General features: G+C 49.0%; 2 protein-coding genes across 2 annotated transcripts in view; both read left to right on the plus strand.

Moving 5' to 3' along the window:
• Positions 1–10016, plus strand: part of LOC114510879 (zinc finger protein 585A-like) — a 90319-nt gene extending 80303 nt beyond the window's left edge. Inside the window, exons 7-9 of the mRNA XM_036012754.1 lie at positions 1011–1079; positions 5366–5492; positions 7615–10016. Coding sequence (XP_035868647.1) covers positions 1011–1079; positions 5366–5492; positions 7615–9335 — 1917 coding nt within the window. The 3' untranslated portion in view covers positions 9336–10016. The remainder of the gene's footprint in view (positions 1–1010; positions 1080–5365; positions 5493–7614) is intronic.
• The window catches only part of LOC114510883 (zinc finger protein 420-like), a 297564-nt gene that overhangs the window by 209553 nt on the left and 74751 nt on the right, over positions 1–13260 (plus strand). The gene's annotated exons all lie outside the window — the stretch shown is intronic.

Below are 13260 nucleotides of genomic sequence, written 5' to 3' on the forward strand. Positions count from 1 at the left end.
TTCATTAGTCCTTCAATAGGAGCTTGTGTTGTTTGCTCCTATGGTGCAAGGATTGGAGTTAGAAACCACAAGTCCAAAGGAACACATTTGTAAAAATTAAATACTGTTTAAAAAATCATGAAATCACTGCACCCAGGAACATAACATAACTCCTACTTCCAGGAGGCAAGCGTGGAGTTTCAGCCTGGATGCCCAGCATCCAGCTATCCAGCTGTCCACCTATCTAGGGTTGGTTGGTTGGTTGGGGTTTATTTCTAGGAACAGTGCTATAATAAACATTTATATTTTTATTGATTTGAGAGAAAGAGGAGCACTGATCAGATAACTCCCACTTATACCCTGACCTGGGATCAGGGGATGAAACCGCACGACCAGGGATTGTCCCTGACCTTTTGAGTTCAGGATGATGCTCCCAGCGATGCAGTCACACGGCTCCACGCCCCCTCTATGTGACTGATCTGTGAGCCTCACAGTAACCCCAGGAGATCTGGAGGAGACCTGGAGAATTGTTTTGGTGCTGGGGTGTGTTCTCAGTATGGGGTGGGCAGTCAGACCTGTGTGGGGGCAGAGAGACCTGTTCTTCCCTCAAGGCTATGGGGCTGGCTGTGTGCGACTGCATGTGCATTGGTGGAGTGTCAGGGTGTGTGTGTGTGTGTGTGTGTGCCAGGTGCACCAAGCACATGGACCCTGATGTGCTCAGCCCAATCCTAATCCCATCCTTATCTTCTTGGGGGCATGACTTACCTTTTGGGCCTCAGTTTCCTTATCTCTAAAATGGGATGAGTGGAAATAGCCCCCACCTTGTAGGATGTCATAAGGATTAAATCAGGAACGTTTGTCCAGAGCCTTGGATGCCATAGGGCCCCCTCTGCAACGTGATCACTATTAATGTGTGTGCGTCCCTGTCTGCCTGTCTCCTAGTTGGTGTTTCTGTCTGTCCTGTCTGCACCGTGGGGTGGGTCTTCACCTGATCTCTCAGGGTGCCTTTCTCTTTCTGCCCCTGCTCACAGCTTGCCCTGCTCCTGGTCACCATGGGCACTGGAAGGATGGCCACCCAGCCGCTGACCACAAAGGCCCTGGTGAGTCATGTTACTGTGTCATATCTCCTTCCTTAGGGTCAGGCTTCTGGGCAGGATGACCTTCTGCCCTGCCAAATACCCTCAGGGCCCATGCCCCTGGGTCTCATGGGGTTGTATCCACCCTGAGTTGGGAGAATACTGTCCTGACACTGTTGATTTTCTGCTGCAGGGGACAGGATGGCTCAGGAGTGAGCTGTCCTACCTGGGGGCTCTCAGGAGACACCAGTGAGCACCTGGGAAGTGGTGGTTTAAATATATTCAGTGAAGTGTGACAGAGACTGTGGGCAGGATGTGCTGAATGAGGGACCTTCAGAAGTGGGCAGGCGGCACTGAATGTCCAGGGAACTGGAGGGGGATGGAAGGAGGACGCCTATGGTGAGGGACCCATGAATGTCCCTGGCTGTGGACGTGATGTTTTACAGTGTTTTAGTGGGCAGCTGTTTGTGGTATTTTTCTCTAAATTTCCTTCTATGGAAAAAATACATCATCATAAAAGCATAGAGATGCAGCTCAGTTGGTTGGAGAATCATCTTGATGTGACACGGTTGTGGGTTCTGTTCTTGGTCAGGGCACATGCAAGAAGCAATGAGTTCCACAATAAGTGGAACAACATCTCTTTCTCTCGCTCCTCTCAAATCAATACATTTTTAAAAAGATTGAATTTATTTATTTTTAGGAAGAGTGCAAGGGAAAAAGGGAGGTAGAGAAATATCAATATGTTGCCTCTCAGCCTGCAACCCAGGCATGTGCCCTGACTGGGAATCGCACGGGCAAGCCTTTGGTTCACAGGCCAGGGCTCAATCCACTGAGCCATACCAGCTGGGGCACAAATCAATAAATTTATATTTTTATGTATGTATATATGCATATATATATTTGGAGGTAAATCTTTTTTTGTTTTATATCATCACCAGAGGATATGTTCACTGAATTGTAAGGAGACAGGGAGAGAGCAGCAGAGATGGGAGAGACAGACATCACTCTGTAGCCTACCACACACGCCCCAACCCCAGAACAAACCCACGACCTTTTGGTGTAGGAGACCATATTCCAGCCAACTAAGCCACCCAGCCACAGCTGCACATAAATCTTTGCCCTGCATTTTGTATGATATTTTTTAAAATTTCCTTTTAATTAGGGAAGGGGGAAGAACTGTGTAAAGATTTTATATTTTTAGAGAGACAGGAAGGGTTAGAGAAATAAAAGGACAGAAACAATGTTGTAGGAGACAAACATGGATGGGTTGCCACTTGCATGACCTCAAATGGGGATCTGGCCCCCAAAGCAGACATGCGCCCTGACTGGGAATGGAACAGGACACCTTATGGTTTGCAGACCAGTGCCCAGTCCACCGAGTCACATTAGCCAGGTCTTTATTTCTTTGCGGGTGATTCCTAGCAGAGGAACATTGGTGAGGGTATTTTTAAGGCCTGAAAGAGTCTTCATATTTCTGGGTTGGGACAGGTTATTGTCCCACCATGGTGCAGCAGGAGCTGCCACTGCTTCACATTGGTGGTTGTTAGGTGCTTATTCTGCTCATTGACTGTAAATAACAAGTGGTATAAACTATCCATATGATAGGTGACAACAGATGTCACGTGACCTCTTTCTGAGTAGCATCATTTGTGATATTAGTGAGGTTTCATTTTTAGAAGATGTTTATTTGCCATTTATGCAGGAGGGCAAATTATTTATCCTGTGTTTTGCTAGTCTTTAGGAATCTTAGTGTTCTTGAAGGTTTTAATTTTTTTTAAGCTTATTTATTTTTAGAGAGAAGGGAATAGAGGGAGAAAGAGGGAGAGAAACTTTGATGTGTGAGAAAAACATTGATCGATTGCCTCCCATAGCACCCCAATAGGGGGCCACACCCTCAATCTTTGGTTGTACAGACAGTGCTCCAACTACCTGAGCTACCTGGCCAGAGCTGGACATTTCTTATCAATGGAATCACACAACATGTGGTTTTTGTATCTGGCTGCTTTCCCTGAGCATCATGTTTTTGATGTTCCTCTATGTTGCAGCAGGTGTCCTTTTTCGTGGCTGTATACTATTTTACTGTACAGGTATACCCTGTGTGTATGGATTTATCAGGTAGTGTACATTTGGGTTCTTTCCACTTTTTGGTTGTTATTGGTAATGCTGCTATGAACATTTCATGTGTAGATTTTTGTTTGAACTTCTCATTTCTCTTGAGTGTAGGAGAGGAAGTTATGGATCCTTTCATAACTGTATTTTACCATTTAGAGAATGATCCAACTGTTTTCCAACATGGCTGTACCATGATGTCTCCACTGTTACCTTCTCTGTGATGGTTGCCTTGTTTCTTCCTTCACCAACATTGTATAGGATTCCCAACAGTTGTCATTCCATGTGGTTTGGAGGTTCAATTGCTTTTAAACTCTTTTAGTATAATTACATTCTCATTTTTCCAAAAATGGAATCTTGCCTGGCTTGTTGGCTCAGTTGGTTGTAGCATTGTCCCGCACACCAAAATGTTGCAGAATGGATCCCTGGTTAGGGCACATGCATGAGGCCAAAGGGTCAATCTCTCTCTCTTGCTCTCGCTCTCTTTCTGTCTCTCTCTGTCTCTCTGACACAACTTTCTTCTTGCTCTAAAATCAATAAAGATATCCTTTGGTGAGAAATAAAAGAAAAAAATGGAGCCTGATTTCACCTCTTTGGAAGTGGGTGAGGTTTTTCTTGTGGCAAAGTGGTTTATGCCATTAGACAAGAATCCAAAACAGATGGAGTCCGGGAATTAATGACCTCAGTCATGTGCCCATGGAGCACTCAGAGGGCATTGGCACACTAAAAGGGAAGCCCCATTTCTATGAGAATCTCCCAACCCTTCTGTGTCTCACCTCCACACCCTTATTGTTCCGTGTGGGCTCCCAGACATCCAGGATCTTCTCTGGTTGTCAGCTAATCCACTGAGAGCTCAGTGCATGGAGCCTGCTCAGTAAAAATTTCATTAGGTGGATTGATTCAGGCTGGAAGACTCTGAGTGCCAGTTATATTTTAAAATAAAAATGACACCCTGGCTGGTGTGGCTCAGTGGATTGAGTGCCAGCTTGCATACCAAAAGGTCTCCAGTTAGATTCCCAGTCAGGGCACATGTCTAGATTGCAGGCCAGGTCCCCACTTGGTGGTATGTGAGAGGCAACCAATTGATATATCTCTCATACATTGACGTTTCTTTCCCTTTCTTTCTCCTACCCATTCTCTCTCTCTAAAAATAAATAAATAAAATATTTTTAAAAATTAAAATTAAAATGAGCCCTGGGGGTGTGGCTCACTGGATTGAGTGCCTGCCTGCCAACCAAAGGGTCACCAGTTTGATTCCCAGTCAGGGCACATGCCCGGGTTGTGGGCTGGGCCCCTAGGGGGGCACGTCCGGGGCAGCCACACATTCATTTCTCTCCCTCTTTCTCCCTGCCTTCCCCTCTCTAAAAATAAAAATTAAAAAAAAATCTAAATTTTTTAAAATAAGAAATTAAAATGAAATAAGAACCAAAAAAAGGTACAATAATAAAGGAGGGCAGGAGGAAAGTGGCAGGTGGTGGATGAGGAAGTGGCCTCAATGGTCATTTCAAAGGTGTGTACTTACTGGGTTGGCCAAAAAGTTCCCTACGTTGGTTTTTTTTTCCCCCCAGAAAATAAAAGATGTTTTTCATTTTCAGCAGTAACTATTGATTTGGATATTTCGGCATCAGCATTCTTAGTCCTCTGCTGTTTAATCCTCAGGTCTTGACTCACCTGCCCCCAACCAGAATCTCCCTCCATGTACCCAACCGCAGACCACAGCTTCTAATTTCCCGGACACCCTCCAGCACTGCTGCTGCTCAGGGCTCCTGTCATGATGGCATTGCTGGTTGTGGGTCTTTTCCAGATGTTTTCATTTGACAGGTGTGAGGTGGTTTTATCTCATTGAGGTTTTAATTTGCAGCTCTCTGATGATAAATGACGTTGAGTATTTTTTCATGTTTGTTGGCCATCTATATGTTGTCTTTGGAGAGTTGTCTATTCAGGTCCTTTGCCCTTTGTTTACTTGGGTTGTTTTTCTTCCTGTTGAACACCCCCATAGTTTATTTGTCTATCTGAGGACCATCCAGTGACTTTAGGCACCAAGGACACTGAAGGTTCAGGCCCTTCAGAGCTCTGCACCTTGTCGACACCATGTCAGGGGCATCCTGTGTGCCTTCCTGATCCTCTCAGCCTCTCTGGCCACGTCTCCTGACCTCTGTGAAAAGGGCCCTGCGGTGAGTGGTATGTGCTTCCTCTTATAGGGGTCAGTGTCGTTCAGGGATGTGATCGTGGACTTCACCCAGGAGGAGTGGCAGCAGCTGAAGCCTGCGCAGAAGGACCTGTACAGGGATGTGATGATGGAGAACTACTGGAACCTGGTCTCTCTGGGTAAGGGGGCAGCCTTGCAGTGTTACTCACCGTCTGCCTGATTCTTCAGGATGACAGAGAAATAGAAAAGATGGACAGATCTAACAATAGGATATTCAAATTTCTCAAAGTAAAAATAAAGTTGATAGGTGATAAAGTGGGGAAGAGTATTTACTGCATGTATACCATTGAGAGGATTCTAAATATATAAATCACTCCTTGGAATAAATGAGAAAAGGACCAAATGAAAATAGGTAGATCCAGCTTATGAACGTGCAATTCACAGGTACAGAAATTCATGGATTTAAACTTCACAAAAGATTTGTAGCCCTGGCTGGCATAGCTCAGTGGATTGAGTGTGGGCTGCGAACCAAAGCATCGCAGTTTCGATTCCCAGTCAGGGCACATGCCTGGGTTGCAGGCCATAGCCCACAGCAAGCACACATTGATCTCTCTCTCTCTCTCTCTCTGTCCCTCCCTTCCCTCTCTAAAAATAAATAAATAAAATCTTTTAAAAAAGATTTATAAACCTTACTAATAGTGAAAGAAATACCAGTTGAGTCACAGAAATACAATTCTTGCCCATGAGGTACACACAGATGAAAAAGAATGCAAGACGAGGCCAGGTGTGGCTCAGTTGGTTGCAGCTTCACCCTGTGCATCAAAAGTTGTGGGTTTGATTTCCTGTCAGGATACACACTTAGGTTGTGAGTTTGCTCCCCAGGCCGGGGACATCTGTTAGGTAACCAATTGATGTTTCTGTCTCTCTCTCTCCCCCCAGCATCTTCCTGCCCTGTCTCCCTCTCTAAGCGTATCCTCAGGTGAGGCATAAAAAAAGAGTAACAGCATCCTGTATTTTGAGGGTGCAGGGAAAGGGACTCTTCATTTTAGGAGCATGAAGTTGTAACAGCTCTTTTGGAAGACAGTGTGGTGTCATTAACCAAATTTCAAATGACAAAGGTGTTGCCTCTGGTCCCTGGGTACTGAGAAAGTGTTGGAGGGTTTGGTCTGACTCCTGAGCTCCTCTTTCCGCAGAGTGGACAGTGGGTTGTAGAGAGTGGGGGAGGCTGCTGTATCGCAGCCATGGTGGTGCGTTGGTCTGGTCCAGTTCAAGGTGTTCTCCTGTGTGGTGGCATTTGTTAACAGTCTGGATGGTGGGACGCAAGGGGTGAATCAAGGATGACTAGTGAATCTTTTTTTTTTTTTTTAGATTTTATTCATTCATTCATTCATTTTTAGACAGAGGGGAAGGGAGGGAGAGAGAAAGAGAGAAACATCAATGTGTGGTTGCCTCTTGTGTGCCCCCAACTGGGGACCTGGCCCACCACCCAGGCATGTGCCCTGACTGAGAATCAAACCAGCGACCTTTCATTCACAGTCTGGTGCTCAGTCCACTGAGCCACACAAGCCAGGGAAGGTTATTTGCTTTTTTAATGAGATTTTTGTGTAAGATCTCACAGTTTTAAGAATTTGGGATGAACCCTGATGTCCATGTTCAGAATCCAGAACACAGGACAGCCCCCTAGGCTCAGAACAGAGATGAGGAATCCATGGGACAAATCATGAGGGGACTGGAGCAGCTGTGGTCAGCAAGGAGGATGAGTGTGCAATGAGGAGAGTGAGGAGCCAGCAGCCAGGGCTAGGCCAGTCCTGGGCAACGTAGGAAGGCAGGAGCTTGGCTGGTGAGTGGGGAGACAGTGGACAACCAGAACCCACATGTGAATCAGTTTTTACTTTATCATTTCTAATTAGCAGTCAATGCTTTGAGAAGCACAGTTGGATGGGGGCGTGCAGGACAAGGCCTGGAAGCAAAGAGCCGGGTGCAGTGAACCCTCACTGGGCTTGTGGGATCCTTTGATCTGCTCCTCCAAGCCCACCTTCCTCTTTCTCTTCAGGGTGTGTCTGCCCAACTCTGAGCACCCCTGGCCGCCTTTACACCCACTGCCAACAGAACCTTTCTCTCTCTGCTCACCTCACTGCAATTTACTATCTCAGGTCACTGGGTCACTGCTTCCCTTCTCCCTTGGTTCCCAGAGCAGGCTGTCCCCTGCTCTCAGGCTGTGCCTTGTCATGTCTTCAGAAGGTCCTCCCTCCCAGCTTTGTTAACTACATATGTGTCATCATCTCTTTCCCCTCCCCTCAGACTTGGAGACTAGACCTGAATGGAAAGAATCAGACCCACAGGAGGACAATTGGGAAGACAGACCACCCACTATGGTGGTTCCAGAAGGAGCCACAAGGAATGGTGCCTGTGGTGCCTGGGAAGGAGCTGCGGGGACACAGGGTGACTGGATAGGGTGGCGACAGGGGAGCCCAGGGACCTGTCGTATGTGTTTGGACATGTCTCAAGCATTAGCCCCTGAATGTTGTAAATTTGAGGCATTCGTCCACCAAAGCCTTGTGCCAGCCCGACCGAGATCAGAAGGACCGAAAGGAGGGGGGATGTACCCGTTCACCATGTGTGTGAAGGACTCAGGTACTTCAAGCCTGGGTCCTCCCTCCAAACTCCATGCAGAGAAGCCCTATAAGTGTGGACAGTGTGGCAAGGCTTTCAGCTATAACTCATCCCTGAAGGAGCACCAACGAATCCACACTGGGGAGAAGCCTTTCTCATGTGCCACATGCAGTAAACAGTTCACCCTGAGGTCTTCCCTCACCACCCACCAGCGCCTGCATACTGGGAAAAAGCCATATGTGTGTGGTGCCTGCGGCAAGGCCTTCAGCCAGAAGGCTCACCTCATGCAGCACCAGAGGACGCACACTGGGGAGAATCCATACACATGTGGGGAATGTGGCAAGGCCTTCAGCCAGAAGGCACATGTCATACAGCACCAGAGGACACACACTGGAGAGAAGCCGTATGCATGCGGGGCCTGTGGCAAGGTGTTCAGCCAGAAAGGGAACATCATCCGGCACCAGAGGACGCACACCGGGGAGAAGCCATATGTGTGCAGGGACTGCGGGATGGCCTTCAGGCTGAACAGGAAACTCATTGAGCATCAGAGTATGCACACTGGGGTGAAGCCCTATTTCTGTAGGGACTGTGGCATGGCCTTCAGTCGCAATGATTACCTCATTACACACCAAAGGACGCACACTGGGGAGAAGCCTTACGTGTGCGGGGACTGCGGCAAGGCCTTCATGCACAACAGGAGCCTTATTGCCCACCAGAGGACGCACACTGGAGAGAAACCATATGTGTGCGGGGACTGCAGCAAGGCCTTCGGCCGGCAGGAGTGCCTCAAGGCACACCAGAGGACACACACTGGGGAGAAGCTGTATGCATGCAGAGATTGTGGCAAGGCCTTCAGACATAAAGGGAACCTCAGCCTACACCAGAGGACTCACACAGGGGTGAAGGCATATGTGTGTAGTACCTGCAGCAAGGCCTTCAGCCGGAACAGAAGCCTCATTGTCCATCAGAGGATGCACACTGGGGAGAAGCCGTATGCATGTGCAGACTGTGAAAAGGCCTTCAGTCGGAGTGAGCACCTCATGGTACATCAGCGGACACACACAGGTGAGAAGCCATATATGTGTGGCCAGTGCGGCAAGGACTTCACACAAAACTACTCTCTCAGGGAGCACCAGCGAGTGCACACTGGGGAGAAGCCCTACACATGTGACCAGTGTGGCAAGGCCTTCAGGCAAAACTCCTCACTCAGGGAGCACCAGCATGTGCACACCAGGGAGAAGCCCTACATGTGTGACCAGTGTGGCAAGGCCTTCAGGCAAAATTCCTCGCTCAGGGACCACAGGCGTGTGCACTCCGGGGAGAAGCCCTACAGCTGCAGCCAATGTGGAAAGTTCTTTAGCCTCAAATCCTCTCTCAGGAAGCACCAGCGAATTCACACAGGGGAGTAGCCCCACCAGTGCTCCAAGAGCTGAAAGCACCAGAAGAGGATGCACACATAGCAGAAAGGCAGGAAATCTCAGTGTCCACACTCAACTAGCCGGTCCTGAGCCCATGAATCAGTACCAGACTTGACACAGTATGCAAGAGAAGTCCTGCCCAGACGGGTCATAGAATGTGGGCTCTGGGGACAGGCCATACCACGCTCACCATTTGATTCCGCAGCATCTGTAGGGCCCTGTGGAATGCAAGCCCCCCTATAGGTCTAGTACCTGGCAGTGTGGCCAGGGGCACTGTGGCTCCAGGCCAAGCTGGAGTAGACTGTCCTATGAGCCTGGACATGCATTTAGTCTCTGGGTTTTCACCTCAACAGAAAAAGGAGCGGGAGGAGGAAAGAACAGGGGAGGTGAGCTTCATGGGGAATCTGTCAGTCTGTCACACATGCCCGAATCTAGATGGATCAGGTTGTGCCCATCTGTGTGTTTGCTCATGTCCCCCACACACAGCCCCTAGTTTCCCTGCAACACCAAGTGGAAGCCCCAAGCTCATCAGCTGTAGAAGTTAGCAGGTGGATCCTGAGGAGAAATGAGTATTTTTTACAGGATTAAGAAGTAACACTAGTCACCCCAGATACCACTTTCTCACAGTGGTCTGTTAAAGTTTTTTTTTAAATAAAAATTAAGTGAGACTAAGTCATTTTAAACAATCATCTGGTGCAAAAGATGCAGGAACCAGTGTCCTGTTCAAATGAGTGTCAGCACTTGGTGGGAGGGTGGTCAAATACCCCATAGGGACCCCCAGAATCCAGGAATCCTACCAAAGGCCACCTACCCTCACATCCCTGGATTCCTGGCTTGGGAATGGTCACACAATTTATACTAGTTACCAAAACAGGTTTCCCTGGGGTTTGCTGGTCTCCCATGACCAGAGAGAAGTATTAGTGGAAAATTACATCTCTCCATCCTTACCACACACACACCCCCGTCACTAGCATCAGGAGACTTAAAGGATTTCCCATCTCCTTTATCATGGATGCTCATTTACCCAGTAAACATTCCCCATGGCATGAAATTTCATGAGGGGAATTTCCCCTTGGTGCAGCTTTCTTTATAAAGAAGGAAGGGAATGTGTCTTTACAGGTGATCAATCACCTGTTTTCCAGAGGGGCTGAGAGGTGACAAGTGAAGGAGGGGCGAGAGTGAAGTTGGCCTTTTTCCTCTCTTGAGTGCCATGTAGCATAGGGATATTCATGTGACAGTGATTGCTGTGTCTGATGTGGGTAGAGGGGGATTTGGGCCTGGGGACCCAAGAAGGGGATCAGGAAGGAGGCTGAGGTTTTTTTTTTTTTTCTTTCTGAGTAGTGGGGGGAGAGGCTGTTTGAAGAAATAAGAACACGGATGCCTAATACATGAAGACCTAGAATTTCTGCATCCTCTGGTAAGCAGGAATCTCAAGAGACGAGAAGCTTCAGGTGAACAGTGAGTCACTCAAGTATCTGAGCACCTCCTCCCTGCCAGGCACTGTTCCAGGCGCTGGGAGTCCAGCAGTGAGTGAACCAAGTCTGTTGTCTCATGGAGCCCCCACTGCTCATTTCTGAGCCATGTCAGAGGTGATGAGTTAGAAAGTGAAGGGCAGGGCCATTTCAGTTCTGGCAGTCAAGGAGCGTGTCTCTCAGAAGGGGAGATTGAGGCACATTCCCAGTTACTAAGCAAGAAAGCTGTCCCCTGCTCTCAGGCTGTGCCCTGTGGTGTCTTGGGAAGGTCCTTTCTCCCAGTGTTGTTACCTCTCTGTGTGCCGTCAGCGGTTCCCCTCTCCCCCTCACACTTGGAGACTAGAGCTGATGTAAAAGAATCCGATCCACAGGACAATATTTGGGGATACAGACCATTCCTTGCAGTGCCGGTGGAAGCACCCAGGAAGAATGGCTCCCAGGATTGTTTCTGTGAAGGAGCAGGGACACAGGGTGAGTTGGCAGGGCGGCAACGCTGGAGACCAGTCACCAGTCACAGGTGGTTGTACATGACTGAAGCTTCAGACCCCAAATATCGTGAATTTAAGGCATTCGAACACCAAAGCCACTTGCCAGCCCCACCAAGATGGGAAGGACCGAGTAGGATAGGCACACACCCATTCACCAGGCATGGGACATCTCAGGTGCTTTAAAGCTCATCCTCCCTCCAAATTCCTGGCAAGAAAAAGCCTTCGGGTGCATGTAGTGTGGTAGGCTTATGGCTATAACTTGTGCCTGGAGAAACACCAAATAATCCACATGGGGAGAAACCCTTCCTGAGCACCATGTGTGGGAACTGTTCACCCAGCAGTCCTGCCTCACTGCCCGCCAGCTTGTGCACACAATAAGCCATGTGCCTGCTTGGATTGGGGTAAGGCCTTCAGGCAGAGCTCCATCTCACAGAGCGCTGGCGAGTGCACACCCCACAGGAGCCTGATGAGCTCAGCCAGTGTGGTGAGGCCTTTAGCAGAACTCTTCCTTGGCGAGTCACAGTGGGGAGAAGCCCTAGGAGTGCTCATCTTTCAGAAATGTTTGTCCCTAGAGGTGCACCAGACCAGCCACACCAGAAAGAAGCCCTACAGATGCAGCAATGACTTTGTCAGAACTTCTTGCTCACCCTCCATTGGAGGATCCACATGGGAGAGTAGCAAGTGGGCAAAAAACTTCATCGGGAGCTTCAGCCTCATGCAACACCAGAGGAGGATGCACCTGTACTTGGGAGGAGGTTCTGGGACCTCTGAACCCTCACCTGTGGACGTGTCCTGAGCCCATGCACAGTGCCAGAAGTGACATTGGAGCTCACAGGTAGGACTTGAGAGAAGTGGCTGCTGGGGACAGGCCACACCAGCAGCACACCAGCAGCTTTCGTAGCATTGGCAGTGCTGCATAAAACACAAGCCTCCCCTACAGCTCTAGTATCTGGGAATGTGGCCAGGGGTTCTGTGGCTGCAGATCCAGTAAACTGTTGGTAGGAGCTTGGACAACACAGTCAGTGTCTATGGTGTCCATCTCCTGGATAGTAAAGTGGAGGAGAGAAAGAGGAGATAGTGGGCTCCATGGGGACATTGTCACTTTATCACACGTGCCTGGATGTAGTCCAGTTTGGGTTGTCACCATCTGGGGGTATCCTTATTTTCCCCACACCCAGCCCCCAGTTTTCCTGGAACAGAAGGTACCAAGTGGTTCGTGAGGGGAAGAAATTTTTTTTTTCAGCTTTAGGAAGTAACAGTAATCGCATCAGATGCCATAGTTTCTCATAGTGGTCTATTAATTTGTTTTAAAAGTTTTTAAATTTGTTGTTAGAAAGGGAATGGAAGGAGAAAGAGAGGGAGAGAAATGTCAGTTCTCTGCCTCTCCCAGGCTCCCAATTGGGACCTCACCCCCAGCCTGGGCTTGTGCCCTGACTGTGAATGGAACCCACGACCCTTGGTTCGCAGGCCCACACTCAAGCCACTGAACCACAGCAGCCAGGACAAACGTCTATCAGGCACCCTGGGTGGACCCAAGATGCCTGCAGACTGGCTACAGCTTCTTGTCCCACCTGGACCCACAGCACCGACTTTTGTAGAATTTCCTTCCCCGCTTCCCCAGTTCGCCCTCCCCATCTCCTTGCACCCGTCTCCCTTTTCTCATTCTCTTCTATGGTCCCCACTCCCTCCATCCATCCATTCCCTCCGGTCTGGCCCGGGAATGCGCTCTCGTATTCTTTCCGCTACGAGCCCTAGCGCAACAGTCTACCCGATTCCACACTAGCCCCGCCTTCCTGACCCCCCTGAAGGGACTTCTGGGACGTGGCGCCAGGTGCGACCAACTCCGGTTCGGTCCAGTGGGCAGCGCGCCCTCTAAGGGGAGGAGGGTTGGAGGCCGTGGTGGCGCGTGCACTTCTGGGAAGTTTAGTCGACCCCTGTGCGCAGACTCAGTGCTGA

The sequence above is a fragment of the Phyllostomus discolor genome, chromosome 12 (assembly GCF_004126475.2).
Source record: "Phyllostomus discolor isolate MPI-MPIP mPhyDis1 chromosome 12, mPhyDis1.pri.v3, whole genome shotgun sequence".
Classification (NCBI taxonomy): Eukaryota; Metazoa; Chordata; class Mammalia; order Chiroptera; family Phyllostomidae; genus Phyllostomus; species Phyllostomus discolor.